This window comes from Myxocyprinus asiaticus, chromosome 6, assembly GCF_019703515.2.
Source record: "Myxocyprinus asiaticus isolate MX2 ecotype Aquarium Trade chromosome 6, UBuf_Myxa_2, whole genome shotgun sequence".
Classification (NCBI taxonomy): Eukaryota; Metazoa; Chordata; class Actinopteri; order Cypriniformes; family Catostomidae; genus Myxocyprinus; species Myxocyprinus asiaticus.
The window spans coordinates 45,368,815-45,389,036 of NC_059349.1; the positions used below are offsets into that span (position 1 = coordinate 45,368,815).

The window sequence follows — 20,222 nt, forward strand, 5'->3', positions numbered from 1 at the left end:
TTATGCTGCCTTTATGTGCTTTTTGGAGCTTCAAAGTTTTGGCCACTATTCACTTGCATTGTATGGACCTACAGAGCTGAGATATTCTTTGTGTTTGCAGAAAAAAGAAAGTCATACACATCTGGAATGGCATGAGGGTGAGTAAATGATGAGAGAATTTAATTTTTGGGTGAACTATCCCTTTAAGTTTCAATCATTTTTAATTTCAGCCTTGAATTTTTCAAAAGTTGACATGGAAACTTTTGGCCTAAACTTGTGACTTTGTATTGTCCTCTGAAAAGTCACTTCATTCCTCTCTGTAGAGTAAAATTTTTATAAATTCAAAACCCCCCACAAACTTACAATCCTTTCGTCAAACTGATATAGATCATACACAGTGGTCAGCCACAAATCAGATCAAATCTATCACAAGACATCGTGCTATTCCGAAAAAAGGTGGCATCTTTGTTGTTCAGGTTACAAATGTCCAAGTGTACCAAAGTAATCTCATGCCCAACCCCCATAAGAAAAAAAAAACCATGACTTTAACCAGGTCAACATTTCAAATAAATAAATAGTTTATTAAGGGGAAAAAAAAATAAATAAATAATATAATATATATATATATATATATATATATATATATATATATATATATATATATATATATATATACACACACACTATCTTGCCAAAAGTATTCGCTCACCTGCTTTCAGACGCATATGAACTTAAGTGACATCCCATTCTTAATCCATAGGGTTTAATATGACGTCGGCCCACCCTTTGCAGCTATAACAGCTTCAACTCTTCTGGGAAGGTTTTCCACAAGGTTTAGGAGTGTGTTTATGGGAATTTTTGACCATTCTTCCAGAAGCGCATTTGTGAGGTCAGACACTGATGTTGGACGAGAAGGCCTGGCTCGCAGTCTTCGCTCTAATTCATCCCAAAGGTGCTCTATCGGATTGAGGTCAGGACTCTGTGCAGGCCAGTCAAGTTCTTCCACACCAAACTCGCTCATCCATGTCTTTATGGACCTTGCTTTGTGCACTGGTGCGCAGTCATGTTGGAACAGGAAGGGGCCATCCCCAAACTGTTCCCACAAAGTTGGGAGCATGGAATTGTCCAAAATCTGTTGGTATGCTGAAGCATTCAGAGTTCCTTTCACTGGAACTAAGGGGCCAAGCCCAGCTCCTGAAAAACAACCCCACACCATAATCCCCCCTCCACCAAACTTCACAGTTGGCACAATGCAGTCAGACAAGTACCGTTCTCCTGGCAACCGCCAAACCCAGACTCGTCCATCAGATTGCCAGATGGAGAAGCGTGATTCGTCACTCCAGAGAACGCGTCTCCACTGCTCTAGAGTCCAGTGGCGGCGTGCTTTACACCACTGCATCCGACGCTTTGCATTGCACTTGGTGATGTATGGCTTGGATGCAGCTGCTTGGCCATGGAAACCCATTCCATGAAGCTCTCTATGCACTGTTCGTGAGATAATCTGAAGGCCACATGAACTTTGGAAGTCTGTAGCGACTGACTCTGCAGAAAGTTGGCGACCTCTGCGCACTATGCGCCTCAGCATCCGCTGACCCCGCTCTGTCATTTTACATGGCCTACCACTTCGTGGCTGAGTTGCTGTCATTCCCAATCGCTTCCACTTTGTTATAATACCACTGACAGTTGACTGTGGAATATTTAGTAGCGAGGAAATTTCACGACTGGACTTTTTGCACAGGTGGCATCCTATCACAGTACCACGCTGGAATTCACTGAGCTCCTGAGAGCGGCCCATTCTTTCACAAATGTTTGTAGAAGCAGTCTGCATGCCTAGGTGCTTCATTTTATACACCTGTGGCCATGGAAGTGATTGGAACACCTGAATTCAATTATTTGGATGGGTGAGTGAATACTTTTGGCAATATAGTGTATATATACATATATATATATATATATATATATATATATATATATATATATATATATATATGCAGGCTCACACTGGTATGTTTACTATTTTGTTACATTATCAGATAATTTGTGTTTACAATGCAGAATCATTTTATTTGTGAAGCGCCTTGAGAAGCAAACTTTAAATGTGCTATATAAAAATAAAGTTTATAAAGAAAAAGATCTATGACATCAGATAAAAATATAGAAAATCAGTTATTTGGGTAACATTAACAAGGCTTATATTATTGAGTTACTGTGATTAAACATGAGGTAGAAGCATTAAAACTTATTAAAATGTATATTGCGTTAAAATGTATATAGGGTTCCTGCCCCCTGCAGGCAACTACAGGTCTGAAGTTCATTATCAGTAGTGCCACTGCATGAAGCTGGAGGTTTATGAAACCAAATACATAAACTTAAAGTCTTGTATATTTGCTATGATCTTAGCTTACATTCGATTTTTAAACTAAATTTAGGTGAACTATCCCTTTAAGGATCTGTAACAATATAAGAACGGGCAAGGAGGAGGTGGGAACCGGATGAACAGTTAACAAAGTTTTAATGCAAAACTCAGCATAACACAAACAAACCATAAGACAAACAGACACATACAACGCGGCCGTGTGCGTCTCTCTGTCTCTCAAACTGGTACCTCCGGCTCGTCATTATCGCCCTCCTGGCTGATTAGCCTGATTCAGGGATGGCCATGTGTCCTTACGGCCCAGCCCTGCCCTCCTCCTCGTCACAGGATCCTTCTCCAGCTCATTTAAGGATTTTTCAGTTCTAGCTCCACTCACCTTATTTTTCCGCTTACTGTCTTGGGCAGATTGTCCACAAACTCATTCTAAAAAAGTGGAACAAAATGTAAATGTAAAATGTTTTAAAAATAAAAATGTTTCCAGTGAAACTGATGGAACTGTAATTGGCATTGGGATCAGTTACCTTGCGTAGATATTTATAAGGAGCTGTGAAACTTTCACATGTGTTTGTAGATCCTGGATCAGTTCTTCATGGTCTCTCTTTTTAAAATCTGCTGTTAGCACCACAAAAGCCTTCACCACCTGAAACACAGAGAACAACCAATTAAGATCCCTCTCTTTCTAAAAAAACACTGAATCACATTTTGTATTTTATGTGATAATAAGTCACAAACTACTTAAAGAACTTAATATACCATAGCTTTGCTCGAAAAACCTAGTAAGATGACTGCTTAGACAGTATTAAAAGGCATCATAGGCATACTCCCGATATGACGGTGGTTCCAAAATTCTGTTGGCTATTCTAAGGTACCTTGTTTTGGCCAAATTTTAAGGCAGTCTCGCATGTATGCTTCATAGAGAAGGCAACTGCAGTACCTCTCCTCGAACCGGATCAGGGCTGCTAATCACGGCAGATTCTGCTACAGCTGGATGTTCTATCAGAGCATTTTCCACCTCAAATGGGCCAATGCGGTACCTCAAACACACACAATGGAAGATATCCAGTTAATAAACTGTGTAACAGCAAATGATTATCATTGACATCATGATCAAAGCAGAAGTTCTGTAGCCTGCAGCGAGTATGACATCATCAGCTCTGCAGATGAACCACAGATATCCCTCATCATCCATCATTCCTCTGTCACCTGTCAGGTAGAAATCACCACGGAAACATTCTGCTGTGCACTCTGGCTCCCCTTACAGGATGAATTCAGTAGTTAAACTTGATCTGCCCAGTGCTGAAAAAGCTACTGTATTGTTAGCATACTACAGACCCACGGAGTGAAAGTGTGATTGAGCAGAAGTACTGTGTACTCTGTAAAGAGAGAGAGAGGGGTCTGTGTGGTTCTACTCTGATGGCGAGGTTTCCCTCTTGTCCTTGTGGCACAACAACACCATCTTCATCCACCACCTTGAACCAAAACATCCATAAAGCTCAGTGAAATCAACCAAACCAGTGTAAAGCTCCTTAAAGAAACAACTGTTCCCTTGAAAATCAATTTAAACATTAAAAAAGAACTGTTGTTTATAGAAGACTAACATGGAGCAATACAAATAAAAAAGAATTTACAGTTGTGCTCAAAAGTTTGCATACCCTTGGAGAATTGGTAATATATGTACCATTTTTAAAGAAAACATGAGTGAGCAGGCAAAACACATTTCTTTTACTTCTTATGGGATTCATATTCAAAACATGGCAACAATGAAAAAAAATGAAATGACCCCTGTTCAAAAGTCTGCATACCCTTAGTTCTTAATACTGTGTAGTGCCACCTTTAGCATCAATGACAGTTTGTAATAGTTGTCTATGAGGCCCCAAATTCTTGCAGGTTGTATAGCTGCCCATTTGTCTTGGCAAAATGCCTCCAAGTCATGCAAAGTCTTTGGTCGTCTTGCATGAACCACACATTTGAGATCTTCCCAGAGTGGTTCGATGATATTAAGGTCAGGAGACTGTGATGGCCACTCCAGAACCTTCACCTTTTTCTGCTGTAACCACTGGAGGGTCAACTTGGCCTTGTGCTTGTTCATTGTCGTGCTGGAAAGTCCAAGAGCGTCCCATGCGCAGCTTTCAAATCAAATCACAAATCAAATCACTTTATTGTCACACAGCCATATACACAAGTGCAATGGTGTGTGAAATTCTTGGGTGCAGTTCCGATCAACATAGCAGTCATGACAGTGATGAGACATATACCAATTTACAATAACATCAAATTAACACAACGCAATTTAAACATCTGTTATACATAATTAAACTCAACTTAAAACATCAAATTAACACAACACAATTTAAACATCTGTTATAGATAATTACACAACTTAAAACATCAAATTAACACAACACAATTTAAACATCTGTTATACACATAATTACACTCAACAATATACAAATAATAACATACACTGTACAGTGTACAATATGCTGTTTTTGTTTTTTACTATATAGATATTATATAGATACACATTATTCAATAAAAATTTAAATATATATAAAAAAAATGTATATATGTATATATATATATATATATATATATATATATATATAGAATGTACAGTAATGTACTGTATTGACATTCAGGCTGTCGGTTGATAGTCAGTTGTTAAGAGAGAATATAATATAATAATAATAATATAATTTATGACAGTCCGGTGTGAGATAAAAGAGTAATAAAGTGCAGGGCTGATGTATTTTGATCGTGGGAGATCAAGAGTTCAGAAGTCTGATTGCTTGAGGGAAGAAGCTATCATGGAGTCGGCTGGTGCGGGTCCTGATGCTGCGATACCGCCTACCTGATGGTAGCAGTGAGAACAGCCAATGGCTCGGGTGGCTGGAGTCTCTGATGATCCTCCGAGCTTTTTTCACACACCGCCTTGTATATACAGGTGCATCTCAATAAATTATAATGTCGTGGAAAAGTTCATTTATTTCAGTAATTCAACTCAAATTGTGAAACTCGTGTATTAAATAAATTCAATGCACACAGACTGAAGTAGTTTAAGTCTTTGGTTCTTTTAATTGTGATGATTTTGGCTCACATTTAACAAAAACCCACCAATTCACTATCTCAAAAAATTAGAATACATCATAAGACCAATAAAAAAAAACATTGTTAGTGAATTGTTGGCCTTCTGGAAAGTATGTTCATTTACTGTATATGTACTCAATACTTGGTAGGGGCTCCTTTTGCTTTAATTACTGCCTCAATTCGGCGTGGCATGGAGGTGATCAGTTTGTGGCACTGCTGAGGTGGTATGGAAGCCCAGGTTTCTTTGACAGTGGCCTTCAGCTCATCTGCATTTTTTGGTCTCTTGTTTCTCATTTTCCTCTTGACAATACCCCATAGATTCTCTATGGGGTTCAGGTCTGGTGAGTTTGCTGGCCAGTCAAGCACACCAACACCATGGTCATTTAACCAACTTTTGGTGCTTTTGGCAGTGTGGGCAGGTGCCAAATCCTGCTGGAAAATGAAATCGGCATCTTTAAAAAGCTGGTCAGCAGAAGGAAGCCTGAAGTGCTCCAAAATTTCTTGGTAAATGGGTGCAGTGACTTTGGTTTTCAAAAAACACAATGGACCAACACCAGCAGATGACATTGCACCCCAAATCATCACAGACTGTGGAAACTTAACACTGGACTTCAAGCAACTTGAGCTATGAGCTTCTCCACCCTTCCTCCAGACTCTAGGACCTTGGTTTCCAAATGAAATACAAAACTTGCTCTCATCTGAAAAGAGGACTTTAGCCCAGGTAAGACGCCTCTTATGTTGTCTGTGGTTCAGGAGTGGCTTAACAAGAGGAATACGTGAGTTGATTAGCTGATTAGCATGTCACCATATTCTAATTTTTTGAGATAGTGAATTGGTGGGTTTCTGTTAAATGTGAGCCAAAATCATCACAATTAAAAGAACCAAAGACTTAAACTACTTCAGTCTGTGTGCATTGAATTTATTTAATACACGAGTTTCACAATTTGAGTTGAACTACTGAAATAAATGAACTTTTCCACGACATTCTAATTTATTGAGATGCACCTGTATACTGCTGATTTAAACTTGTCTTCAAGGAAATAATATCTAGCTGGCTTACATGAGGTTTTTGTTAAAATTGTGAGACTGACTTTTGATAGTCTTAGAACATCAGTGAATGGGGGTTGAAAACAGCAAACCAATCAGTAATGTTTTTCATCAAATATCGTTGCTTTCCGTGCAAAGGTTGTTTTTAATTCATTTTGAAAGAAAACATACAGTACATGAATATAAAAGAAAATCTACTTTTTTTTTAAAAAATTTATAAAAATGTTAAATGTTTTTTTTTTTTTTTTCTAGCACATATACATACCAAAATACATTGCTAAAAATAAAAATATATCTTTGTGTGTGTGTTGGCCAGTAAAAATGTTTGCAGGGCAAGTTAACACCTTAACTACCGGTACTGTCCCGACTGGTTGAGCCATTAGAATCAGAATCAGCTTTATTGCCAAGTATACTTACACATACAAGGAATTTGTCTTGGTGACAGTAGCTTCCAGTACACAACAATACAAAAACAGCAACAAGACTTTTAAAATTGGAAAGAAAAAAAGTATATATAGAATATACAATAGACTAATATATATATATATATATATATATATATATATATATATACATATATTACACACATACACACACACACACACACACACACACACACGTAGTGCAAATCTAAATACAAATCGGTTATGTACAGTGCAAGGGAATGTAATGGCAGAAGAGGTTGGGTGTGTTGGATAATATAAAAAGACTAAGCTGTGTATTGCACATTAATTATTGCTCAATGGGGCAGTTTTAACTGTTCATGAGATGGATAGCCTGAGGGAAAAAACTGTTCCTGTACCTGACAGTTCTGGTGCTCAGAGCTCTGAAGCATCGGCCAGAAGGCAACAGTTCAAAAAGGTAATGGGCAGGGTGAGTGGGGTCCAGATTGATTTTTCCAGCCTTTTTCCACACTCTGGAAGTGGATTAAGTCATTAAACAAGATTATCACATTATATAATTCTAAAAGAGCAGTAGTTTCTCTCAATAATAAAGTTAATCTTCTGAGATGCTGTAATGTCTGCACCACTACCGGCACCAAACGGAACTGTAAAACTAATGTCCAAACAGACGACAAAACGAGAAGTCCCGCCCCAAACTCACGCCATTGGTAGAGAACCGTCTTAAAGGCTTCTGATTGGCTAACACAAACGGCCCTCGGTCAAATTCTTTTAATGCCGTAAAATAAAGATTTAAATATTTTTCAGGACACCTATTTCAGTGATATCCGTTAGATAGACAGGATATTTTTCCGCGTGGTATTTACAAATGCAATAACTAAAATTGGACTTCAGAATTGTAGTTATGTTTTTATATTAAAATGAGAATGAACAGCTATTTCTGATCTGTAAAGTACTCCATGTTTGTCAAGAAATTATAATAACGTATTACACACTTTAGAGAAAAACAAACATATATACCAATACAACATCGTAGAGCTCTGATTTACCTTTTCCTTCGTTTCCCACTGCTCGAGCACATCTTTGGCGAAATTAAACCGTGCAGGAGGTTTTAGTTGTAAGTCCGTCTCACGTTCTCATAATAGCTCAAGTTTTTTGCTGCAGATGTTTTGGGTCTGCACATCTGCAGCCACTGTTTACTTCACGTTTGTAGGCGTTTTTCAGAGGGTGGTTATAAAGGGCTTTACGAAATGCAATCAAATGCACGCAAAATAACTGCAATAAAGTTTAAAAATTCTTCCTCCAGAGGTCACTACTGCTGTGTATTAGTAAATGACTGACTGCTGGACCTTTCAGACAGATTAGTAACTAATTTTCGCAGTTTGGTCCTTCAAGATTCATGTTCGTCTCCTGCAACATTCAAACGTACTTTTAAAGGTTTTATTTGCACAGTCAAAGCTATATATATATATATATATATGTCTTGTGTATTCTGTATATAATTTATTTTCTATTCAATTTTCTTTTTATTGTATTTTTATTTAATTTTTAATTATTTTTATAATTTTTTTTATTATCCCTGTCTTGTATTGTTGTACACTGGAAGCTCCTGTCACCAAGACAAATTCCTTGTATGTGTAAGCATACCTGGCAATAAAGCTGATTCTGATCAAGCAGTCTTCCAGATGAAGTTGAGCTCAGTGAAGACTGACACCAAGTCTTATCAGTTCTGCAGAGAAACGAACGCCTACAAAACTAGAGTCCCATATCCACACAGCTTTTAACAACTATTTTAACTCTTTAAAGCCAAACTCTAAACTACAAAAACTCGTTTATCCAGGTATTTCTGGATAAGATACTTCCCATTCAACAACACGTTAAAATACACCAGTAAGTAAATGTAAAAAAAAAAAAAGTTTAAAATGTGAGCTCTTATTAAAAAGAAACACAAACTTTAACCAATGCTACATGCGTGTACACAAATTATGTAGACCAAAAAACATTCAGTCATTACAGTTTAAAATCTTTAATAAAAACAACCAAGACAGACATATGTTGAATGGGCAACTAAAATATTAAACATTAAAAAATAAAAACTGAATAGTCAACTTTCATCAGTCTAAAACCATTAGGTTGAATACGAAAGACAAAAACCAAACCAGACATAAAATAACAAGAGCACTCAGTGTCTGAGACGAGTGCGTCGCGTGCGGGCAATGGGTGTGGTCACTTTAGGCGTCTCACTCTCAGCCATGACAGCATCTGGAAGAGAACCAACCACAATTAAGGAGAAAGTAAAAACTGAACTATAACTTCTATTAAAAATATACTTTGTCACAATGCACATACCATCAGTCCTATACAGTATATTTGTTAATATTAGAATTAGTACAATGATTGTTCTAGTCATTGATACAAGTAATAGTGTGGACTGACCATCTTCCTGCTCGTCTTCCTCATCACTGGTAAAGTTGATAACAGTCTTGGGACGTGAGCGAGTTGTTTTTGGGGTCACAAGGTCACTGTCATCTAACTTGGGCTTCCCACGGCCTGAGGAATGGAGAGAGAGAGAGAGAGAAAAGATAGTGTTAATTTATTGTTTGTCAGAACTGATGTACTTCATCCGGATGTGTCATGTCTTACCCCGTGTGGTTTTGCGAGTGCCCTTGTGTGGCTGTGGTGTGTGCATGTTTTGGCTCTGTGTCTCTCCCATCTGCTGTTCTCTCCCTTCACTCTCCACATTCTCCAGCCCTTTAGTGTGAACGGCCGTTAATCGCTTCTCAAAGTCTTCAACCTGTGCCTGCACACACACACAAACACAAATTAATTTCAACACAACACCTTGAAAACATCATTTTTATGAGTTGCGTGCATACAGTTGAAGTCAGAAGTTTACACACACTTAAGTCATTAAAACTATTTTTTAACCACTCCACAGATTTAATATTAGCAAACTATAGTTTTGGCAAGTCGTTTAGGATATCTACTTAGTGCATGACATGAGTAATTTTTCCAACAATTGTTTAACTTTTAATTGACTATACCATGATTCCAGTGGGTCAGAAGTTTACATATACTAAGTTAACTGTGCCTTTAAGCAGCTTGTAAAATTCAAAACAATGATGTCAAGCCTTTAGACAATTAGCTTCTGTTAGGAGGTGTACTGAATTGGAGGTGTACCTGTGGATGTATTTTAAGGCCTACCTTCAAACTCAATGCCTCTTTGCTCAACATCATAGGAAAATCAAAAGAAATCAGTCAAGGAACCAGGAAGTTAAAGCTCGGTCGCAAATGGGTCTTCCAAATGGACAATGACCCCAAGCATACCTCCAATTTGTGGCAAAATTGCTTAAGGACAACAAAGTCAAGGTATTGGAGTGGCCATCACAAAGCCCTGACCTCAACCCGATTTGTGGGCAGAACTGAAAAAGCATGTGCGAGCAAGGAGGCCAACAAACCTTAGTTACACCGTTCTGTCTGGAGGAATGGGCCAAAATTCCAGCAACTTATTGTGAGAAGCTTGTGGAAGGGTACCCAAAATGTTTGACAAGTTAAACCATTTCAAGGCAACGCTACCAAATACTAACAAAGTGTATGTAAACTCCTGTTCCACTGGGAATGTGATGAAAGAAATAAAAGCTGAAATCATTCTCTTTACTATTATTCTGACATTTGACATTCTTAAAATAGAGTAGAAATCCTAACTGACTTAAGACAGGGAATGTTGTCTACAATTAAAATGTCAGGAACTGTGAAAAACTGAGTTTAAATGTATTTGGCTATGGTGTATGTAAACTTCTGACTTCAACTGTATGAATGACCAAGTCGTATTTACCAGTGGGAATTCTCAATAATACCAGAGTTGCAGCGTTGGAAGGGATGCCACATGAAAGATGGTGGAAAGCAACTCCGCAGCAGAAGCAGTGAATAGTTTTGCCAAGTATTTGTAATAATACCAAATTTGTATATACTGCATACACACTAGGGATGTGCTACGGTGGTCGACTAATTGACAAGACGTCCAAAAACTGACTAGTCGTTTAACGGGGAACAACTACTAACTATATTTTTAATGGTGGTGGTTTTAATGGGAGACGCAATTCTCAAATTAATTGAGAGATGCAACTTCTTGGAGTGTTTTTGCGTGATGATAGCTTGCTGTCCTCAAGTAAATAAGTCAGCAAAGTAAAACCATCTGCAATAAGTTTAGTCCATTTATGCACCGCTGCTGTTTCAACTATAAAAGTGCTGCATCAACAACACATTACAAGATGATCACAGTCGGACATTAAATCTTCTGCTGCGAGTAATGTTCCCATATTTGTGAAGTGCTTTGGAGAGTTTAAATTCTTTTACTGATTCTGTCAGACACTGCAGTAGCAGTTAGAGATGTTAAACTGCTCTATGGTGAACTAGATGATTGCATGCATTATTATCTTGCAGTTCTGCGCTTTTGAATTTGCAGCGAGGATCGCGCTGAGACTCCCAGGCTCTCCGTTTACATTGAAGCGTGTCATTCTGCATTCATTATGTGCATAAGCGGTTTAGTGACATTCATTATTTGAGCTTTTCTCATTTGTGCAATAAGATGTTATAGTTATTTAGCCTATATTTTTGTTGAATATCCTTTAGTTACCATGTTGAATTGCTGTGTTTAGTATCTGTATATCCCTCTGAAATGCATCTGATTGGGGTCCTGTGACCATAACGGAGCCTAATTATACAGTATTATCCTTAACACGACTAGTCGTTCAAACAACCGACCAATTTGTTGGTAAAAATGGGTAGTTTTGCACATTTTACTACACACATCAGAGTTTATAGTTAACTAAATGAAACCCATTGCGGTTTGCTTTAAGCTAATTATATGTTAGATACCATGCATAAATAAATCACATAGGTTGTGTGATAGTGATGCAGGTGTATTTATGCTTAACCTTCACAACAGAAAAATTTGCTTTACTATTGGCATCACATAATAATGACTGCACATACCCTAACTAATATTAGTGTGTAATATGCAGTTAAACCTCCTTGGAAGAGTTTAACTATGATGGTATGATACCTTAAACTGTGGTTTGGCTCTTCGGCGGAGTTTAGCCAAGATGGAGAGGAGGGGCTGATACACTCCAGGCTCAGTGAGTTTATCACTGTAACAGTCCCAGCACTCCTGCAGCTTCTTAAAACCTCGCTCGCACACAGACAAGAGAGACAGAGACACAGCCAGATCTGCCCACTGACGCTCCGTCCTGCAGAGAGAACACAGGTGATTATTCACAAACACACATAAACATGGGACAGAGGCTTTTCCTGTCCTAAAAAGATTTCTTCAAAAACTATACAGTGAATGCACGTTTATTCACTTTGCTGTTCTGAATCGCTGGCAGAGCTTCTCCACTAAACTCTCCGTCTGTCTCTCCTTAGTGACGTAAGAGAAAAGTTGCCTGAGAGAAAGAGAGAAATATGAATGAATGAATGTTACATTTATATAGCACTTTTCTGACACTACACTTAAAGCACTTTACACAGTGAACAGGGGACTCTCAACCACCACCAGTGTGCAGCATCCACCTGGATGATGCAACGGCATCCATAGTGCACCAGTACGCTCACCACACACTAGCTAAATAGAATGGGTTTACGTTTAAGGTTGTTCTGAAGTGAAACTTCTGCAATTCTTGTAAACAACATTGTTTTCTTACTTCATGATGGTGTTGAAATCATCCTCCTTCATTGCTCGCTCAGGATCAGATAATCGGCTGATGATGTCTGGCAGAAGGTTATATATGGCATTGTCCTGAAAAAAATAAAATAAAATAAAAATAATTTAAATAGTGGCTTTTAAATAGTCATCTTTCATAAGCATAAGTCTGATGAAAAAACAGCTCAGATTGTTAGATGTGTTTCTACAGGTTTAATGAAGCTAAATTAAGACTTTTTAAGAATACCTTTATTTAACACCATGCGAAAACAAGGTTAAAATGTAATAAAGTATAGTGATTTATGGTGAAATTTCATTTGGTGCCATAAATCACTTTAAAACTACAAATTAAGACTTGCAGAAAACTTGGATAGAGGAGGAAGGAAGAGACTGTCAGCAGAATATCTGCACAACGTATACCTTTGCAGAGAGCTCATTGAAGAAGTTGAGAGCGAGACTGGCGATGTGTGGCTCGAGGTCCAGCAGGAGCACTGCGACCTCACTGACCTGACCTTTGACCTTCATCACATCCTTCAACACCAACTGGGTCAGAACCGTGATGGCGGTCAGACGCACAGATGCATTCTCATCACTCAACCTGAAGACAAACACAGTGACACAATAATGATCACAACTAAACCACAACCAGTGATCAGGGAACCTGTTTGATATAATAAATAATGAAATTTTTTTGCAATTCCATTTGGTGCAGTGCTACACATCACCTGTTTGTAAGACACCAAAATAAACAATCGATGAGTCGGTGGACTACCTGGCATAAAGGTTGGGTGTCCAGGGTTCCAGGATGTTGGGGAAGCGGACTGTTAGGTCACCGAGAGCGACAATGGTGTTGGCCCTGACGATAGGAAGTGGGGATTTCTCCAGCACAGTGAACAGCAGACGGATGTTGTCTTTACAAACAGCAGGACTAAAGAAACAGACAGCGTTATTAAATCACTTATATCATGAACGACATGTGTGTGTGTGTGTATAAAAATACCTGATCATCATGTACTGAGACAGAGCCAGGCAGGCAGCAGTGGTGAGCTGAGGGTGGGAATATCTGCCTGGAGAGCTGCAAACTTTCACCAGCAGGGGCAGAAATGCACTCAACATGTTCCCTTCTATAGAGAGACCACCGTGCAATAAGGATTAGTTTAGTGCTTTTCTTAATTTGAGGAACTCAAAAAAATAAAATTATATATATATATTTCTAAGCAGGTCATGAAACTGACTCACCGGCTAGTAACTCTGTCTCACAGACCTTGCGAATAAACTCCGCCTCTGTGTCCTCTGCTGAAGCGCCCACCAGCCCAAGCTCCTCCTCCACACAACTGTCATTAGCCTCCTACAAAAAAAAAAAAATGTAAAAAAAAATTCATCAGCAGAGCAAAAGGAGCAGTACTTAAATGTGTGTAGAAAACAGGAAACAACCAGTCAAGGGCCTCTCTTCATTAACCTTTGCTTTGTTGGCAGGTGCCTTCTCTTTCTCCTCCTTCTCTTCCTTTTCTCCTCTCCTCCTCCGCAGCTCAGCACTGACGCTTCTCTCAAGGTGAGATACCTGCCAGAATGCCACAGCTCCGCATAGTGACAACACCTGGGCCAGACTCACACAATTCACTAGAGAGAATGAGAGAATGTTACACATTTCATTTGCACTTGTAATCCACAAATCTCTCAATATCTCTTGTGCCCACACTACCTTGCTCTTCAAAGTCCTGAGACCCGCCTTCCTGCAGTTGTGATTGGTTGGGCTCCCCACCCTCCGTGATTTGCTCCAATAGGAGATGAGCAGACCGCTGAAGGAGGCGGGAACACAGCTGGTCAGGTGACTCTGCCAGGAAGTAGATGAGACGGACAGCCTGTTCCATAAAGGGCTGCCAATGAGGGTCTGACTGGACCACTCCTGTTCAAATGAAGGTATAACCATTACCAACAAGAGAAGAAAATTAAGAGAAAGAAACAGATAATGAAACTGACAAAGAAAGAGTGGTACTAAGGACCACATACCATCAGCAACGGCCTGTGACAGACAGCTGAAGAGATGGTGGTCCATGGGAAGCCTGAAGGGGATACTCTTGGATTGCTGAGACACAGAATACAAGAAAACATTTAACTAAAAGTCAAATACATTACCTCATACCAGCAGTTAGTGTGCATGTGTGTATTTACGCACCCTCACGTGGTCGGTTATATTAACAATGGTGACGAGTGTGTCCCGAGCCAGAAGATAATCTTCTGCAACCTTCTCTCCCAGAGCGACAGAGCAAAGCGTGTCTAAATTACTGAGAACCACCTCTCTCTCAGCACTACACACACAAACATATAAAAAGCAAATGAGTATAATTGTTGTATACTACGCCTCACCAGTGGAAGCATCATAACTTCATCTCTGTGCCTACAAAAACCAAGGCATGGTTGCCCTCAGATTTCCAAAGAACAAGCTCATAGCCCACTAGACATTATAGAGAACCGAGTCTCGACCTGCATTTTCTCTCTCTCACACTCTCTCACACACACACAAACTCACTATGACCACCCTACCCATCTCTCTTTCATTAATATCTCTAAGGAAGAACTTAAGAGGAAGAGGGGCTTGTTTAATGTAGGCAGGCCCTTACAGCAAAGCAGCCTAACTCCATTGCTCAACCAAGATTACCGGCCAATAGGAACACAGGAGAGCTCAGATTCTTATCCAGTGAGCTCACATTCGCCTTGGTCTCATCACAGGGAAAAAAAAATATATAAATAAATACTGTGGTTTTAGTGCCATCTAATCAGTCCACATACTGACTGATAAGATCCTGAATATTGCGTGCAAGTTTGAGTGTCTCACCGTGCTGCCATGCCCAGCAGAAGCACTGCAGCTCTTCTGTGGAGTGCTGAAGTCTCTCGTTTACCAGAGAACCTCTCCCACAGAACCTGCACAACAGAAGACTGCAGGGCACTCTCATTGCTGAAAAACTCCTGCACCTGCACAGAGGAAAACAATATAATGGTAGGGATGCACCAAAACATAAAAATATAAAGGAGCAGAAAATTAACAGAAATTACTTCAACAGAAACTTTGATGCAGAGGGGGGGGGGAGCATGTGTGAAGCAATCCAGGTTCAGCTGTATGCTATCCCAGGAAAGTGGTTGCTGACTAAAGCCTTAGCTATACATACCTTTTGACGCCAATGCTCAGCATCTGTGTACAGTTATACGCAAGCCTGTCAAAGTATACTCCATATTAGGGTTGCCACTGTGTATGGTGTTACCAGTTTTACTCGGTACAAGTGACAACACTGGTGTAAAATTTGATACCGGTGGAAACATTATGAATGGAACATCCAATATCAATACAATAGCCTAATGAATAAAATAACCTTAAATAAAGAATAGTTGCCTGATGAAGAGTTTGTGACCCATGATAAATGAACCTAAATAACACAATGAAAGTCAGATGTTCTTTACCAACTTATCAAATTACACAGGCAGCAAAGTACGCACACTGACAGAAGACGTTTAATTGCAGGTAGTGAATATAATGTGCATGGATGGTAACCGTAAGACGTCTCGGATTTGGAATAACACAAGAAATGCTGTTAGACACACAGACACGCGCTTGAAACACTAATATATTTTTAAGAACAATGACAGAAAAGCAGTCTATGCGCATGTCTGACGTGCTGTTTGTTCGAGGCGTGTGGTCTCGTGGAACACGCGTATGTAAAGGGTTCTCACTCTTTGTTTCAGTCTTCTGAATTTTTTTTTTGTTGTTGCAAGAATAGTATCGTCTATGACAATACAGTAAATTACCTCAGACCATCTCAGCTCAGGAGGTGCTTTGAGTTCAGTTCGCTTCATTTCCACGGAGCAGTTTGTTGTTAGCGCAGCTCTGCAGGGTCACTCTATATATAGACTATATATCTGTGATTAAACAATAAAATAATACAAAAACACGTTCACCTCGAACCATGATTTATATTTCAGTGATTATCATCATCATTAATCATCTTAATGTTTTATTAATTTTCCGCCGTTGTCATAGACGTATAAATGGAAAGATGGTTATCAATGTTTTTCTGACCACTTCGTTATTTTAATTGCTTTTTCGTTTGAAGTGAAATTTGAATTTAGAAATGTCTTTGGTTTAAGTTTTTTGTTTTTTTAAATAAATGAATTTAATTTTCAATGCAAAATCACTAAAGCAAGAATATTCACCGATCCCTCAGCCAGGGGATTGACGATGTAATTAGATATTGTAATTATATATACACATATAATACAAATATTGTGAACATATTTCTTGCATATCACCCTATAGGAGGGAACAAATGAATTTATTCACACACAAAGTCATTACCCTTCCGAAGCAGCTAAACTGGGTCCTGGGATGAAAGGTAACAAAACACCAACATTAAACACTCAACAACCCACAATAAGTGATGTATTTGCCCAAACAACGAAATACCCGTCCGGTAGCCCATGATGGAGAGAATGCATGAAGGTTCTTTGCCAAATAGATGTTGCCCTTCACAACTGTTGAAAAGCCATCTTTCAAAAAGTTGAACAAGTTTCATTTCAGTTTTTTTTTTCCCCCTAGTTTCATTGTAATTTTTTGTTAAAATAAAAAAAGTTCAAAGTTTGAAATAAAGCTGCCTTGCATTATTGTGTAGGCTACTACTTACCGAAAATTACTCCATAGTACCACCTAGTGTCCAACCAGAGGTAAAACTGGTGTTAGTCGGTTTGAACATGAACACCGCACCGGCGTGAAAATTATGATACCGTGGCAAGTCTACTCCATATAACTGTTTGCACATATACAGGCTGTTGGCACATGCACGTTACAACTGCTATGTGACACTGGATTATTTCTCTTCAGGAGTTTAGACCCATAAAGATGTATTTATATTCTTCAGACATCCTCACACATGCGCTCTTGACTTGCACATCCACTGTTGTTTCTCCCTTAATCTACTGATATTTGGCGTGATCACATCTTCTAGCGCTTTGTGACAGCAATGGCTAAAATGTGAGTGTTGTCACCTTGTGTACACACTACATTGATAAATAAGTCATTTATTTATATTGAACTTTTACATGATTTCCTTTAAAGGAGTAGTTCACCCTCACATTATTCACTTACCCTGATGCCATCCCAGATGTGTATGACTGTCTTTCTTCAGCAGAACACAAATTAAGATTTTTAGAAGATGGAGCCTCTGTCAGGTCCTTACAATGGAAGTACACGGGTGCCAGCACTTTGATGATGCAAAAGTCATATTCAGGCAGCATTAGTAATCCACACGACTCAAGTCGATCAATGAATGTCTTCTGAAGTAAATCGTTGTGTTTATATTAGTGTAAAAAATAAATTAATAATTAAAACGTTATTAACTTTTAAAAAGCGCTTCCTGCCAGCAGCTGACGCGAAGCATGACATAAGCACATTGGCGAGTTCACGGAAGAATTCGTAAGTGCCGCTTATTTACAACAGAAGAATGCGTGTCATGCGAGAGTTTGGCCATTTCAAACCGCATCAGAGCTCTGGATGGAAGCGCCGGTTTAAAGTTAAAAACATTTTAACTATCGACTTGTTTCTTACATCTATCGATTTCCTTCAGAAGACATTCATTGATCGACTGGTGTCACATGGATTACTTTTATGCTGCCTAAATATAACTTTTGGACCGTCAAAGCTCTCTTGTTTTTAAAATCTTAATTTGTGTTCTGCTGAAGAAAGACAGTCATGCACATCTGGGATGGCCTCAGGATAAGTGAATAATGAAAGAATTTTCATTTTTGGGTGAACTATTCTTAAAGTCTTTAAAACCTTCTGAATGACATTAAAAAGTATATTATAAATATTAAAATATTAAAAAATACTAAAAATATCTCTCTCTCTTTTTGGTCAACTTTAGGCTTGGTCCATTTTGCATTTACACTGTTGTTGTTGGAACCCAGCAAACCTGAATAGCTATTAAAGTATGCAATAGTAAAATATTTCTATCCAAAATTCTACACTTTCACACATTACTTTACTGCTCTCCAATTAAACTTAAAAGCCCTTATTTCACATGAAGACCTTTGAGATTCTGTGTTGCTTCATTCTATCTTCTCAGTCTGGACACAGGGCATCTTTGTGTCACTGCATGTCATTAACACTGCATGTATGAACCCACAATGACAAATATCATTTGCCATTACACTATCGTTAAAAGTAAGTGAAACCGGAGCGCTTTGTATTCACTAAAATCCTCATTTATATTTTCGCGGAAGTTTGGTGCAAACCTCCGCAGATGGTGCATGCATCACAGACAGTGCTTCAAGTCCAGTTCAGAAATGGTTAAAGCTTCACGTACTGCACCTAGTGCAGTCCGCTGTGTGGCTCAGTGATACAGTTCCGTTCAGTTGAATAAGACACCCAAACACAACGTTCAGTCCATTATTTGGACAGTAAAATGTGATTGGAATTTAAAAGTGCACAATAATTGTTGTTCTCAAATAACCAAGATCTGATGATTATTTCATAATCATGACTGGCCTAGTAACAACAAATAAGTTCTAGACAACAAGCGCAACTGGATGACATAAAAAGGGCACTTTCAGTTTCAGCCCAGTGTGTCCAGACTATGTTTTATTTATTTTTTTATAAAACAAGTTTTGGGCAATTTATCAGTGCATCCACAAATAGATGCAATAATGTCCAATGGAAAAGAGTGCAAAGATGCTTGATACTCACAATCTCTTCCAGACACTGGATGGTCCCTAATGAAGAATCAACCATCAGCTCTGACAGACTGTCCACTAGAGTCTGAGCCTTTGCCCTGAGGAACAAAAACAAACAAAAATTATGCTTCGAGCTTCAATAATACCAATATGTTCCTTTAGCCTTGAGGAAGGCACTTAAATACAGGCATACCTGGTGCTGTCACCGTGAGGATTGAGGTAGAGGCGTCTGTAGGCTTGAATCACAGCATCTTTGACAGCGACGTCAGTGGACCAGACCAGAGGCAGCATCTTCCGGACCCCACACACAGAGTCAGCCACACTAAACTCAAATGCTGTGACACAGAACTGCACCGCCTCTTGCACCACTGAGAGAGAAAAAAATAAAATAGAAATTAGAGAGGATTACACACTCTGTCTGAGTGTTAAACATAAATGACATTTTTCATGTTTAGCATGTTCTTGAAACCTGACATCAATTATGCCTAGCTGAGCTGCTATTGTAGCCGAGTTGTTGGTATGAAGTGTTGGGGTGACAAACTACAGCAGAAGTTATTGCAGTAGTAGTATTATCTGTAGTAATTACCTGTAGTTGTTTTCCAGTACAGCATGTTGTTAATGACTGCAATGGCTCTTTCCACCTGTAGAGCGAAGCTCTCTGTGTCTTTCAAATACTGAACCAACATCTCCTGCTTCTTCAGTTCACTCTCTCTCCCCTCATTTTCTCCTCCCTCACCCTCTTTCTGTGGGGTTGGTGGTGCATTGCTTGCTCCAGCCTCGGGTGTCTCCTGCTTTGGACCTGAGAAGAAAGAGAAGCGCCAAATCTCAGTAACAGCAAGGCTTATTAATCTCAAAAGATGGGAGAATTGTGCAGTGTGAGTCAAATACTACACATCAGGGCTGCTAATAAAGGAAT

At 39.0% G+C, this 20,222-nt stretch overlaps 1 protein-coding gene and 1 non-coding gene across 2 annotated transcripts in view; both read right to left on the bottom strand.

Annotated features, from left to right (window-relative positions):
- Nucleotides 1-6,986: 6,986 nt before the first annotated feature.
- The window catches only part of LOC127441912 (condensin complex subunit 1-like), a 32,103-nt gene continuing 18,867 nt past the window's right edge, over nt 6,987-20,222 (bottom strand). The window contains exons 15-32 of the mRNA XM_051699477.1: nt 19,893-20,105; nt 19,500-19,674; nt 19,320-19,404; nt 15,426-15,562; nt 14,766-14,898; nt 14,600-14,675; nt 14,292-14,495; nt 14,049-14,209; nt 13,829-13,937; nt 13,590-13,713; nt 13,362-13,517; nt 13,010-13,187; nt 12,591-12,685; nt 12,252-12,332; nt 11,954-12,137; nt 9,532-9,688; nt 9,325-9,438; nt 6,987-9,150 (exon numbers count right to left, since the gene is read on the bottom strand). Of these exons, the coding sequence (XP_051555437.1) occupies nt 9,071-9,150; nt 9,325-9,438; nt 9,532-9,688; nt 11,954-12,137; nt 12,252-12,332; nt 12,591-12,685; nt 13,010-13,187; nt 13,362-13,517; nt 13,590-13,713; nt 13,829-13,937; nt 14,049-14,209; nt 14,292-14,495; nt 14,600-14,675; nt 14,766-14,898; nt 15,426-15,562; nt 19,320-19,404; nt 19,500-19,674; nt 19,893-20,105 (2,462 nt within the window). The 3' untranslated portion in view covers nt 6,987-9,070. The remainder of the gene's footprint in view (nt 9,151-9,324; nt 9,439-9,531; nt 9,689-11,953; nt 12,138-12,251; nt 12,333-12,590; nt 12,686-13,009; nt 13,188-13,361; nt 13,518-13,589; nt 13,714-13,828; nt 13,938-14,048; nt 14,210-14,291; nt 14,496-14,599; nt 14,676-14,765; nt 14,899-15,425; nt 15,563-19,319; nt 19,405-19,499; nt 19,675-19,892; nt 20,106-20,222) is intronic.
- On the bottom strand, nt 15,009-15,322 carry LOC127443246 (small nucleolar RNA U85). The gene has a single exon (XR_007897638.1). It is a non-coding gene; the product is annotated as a small nucleolar RNA U85 (small nucleolar RNA).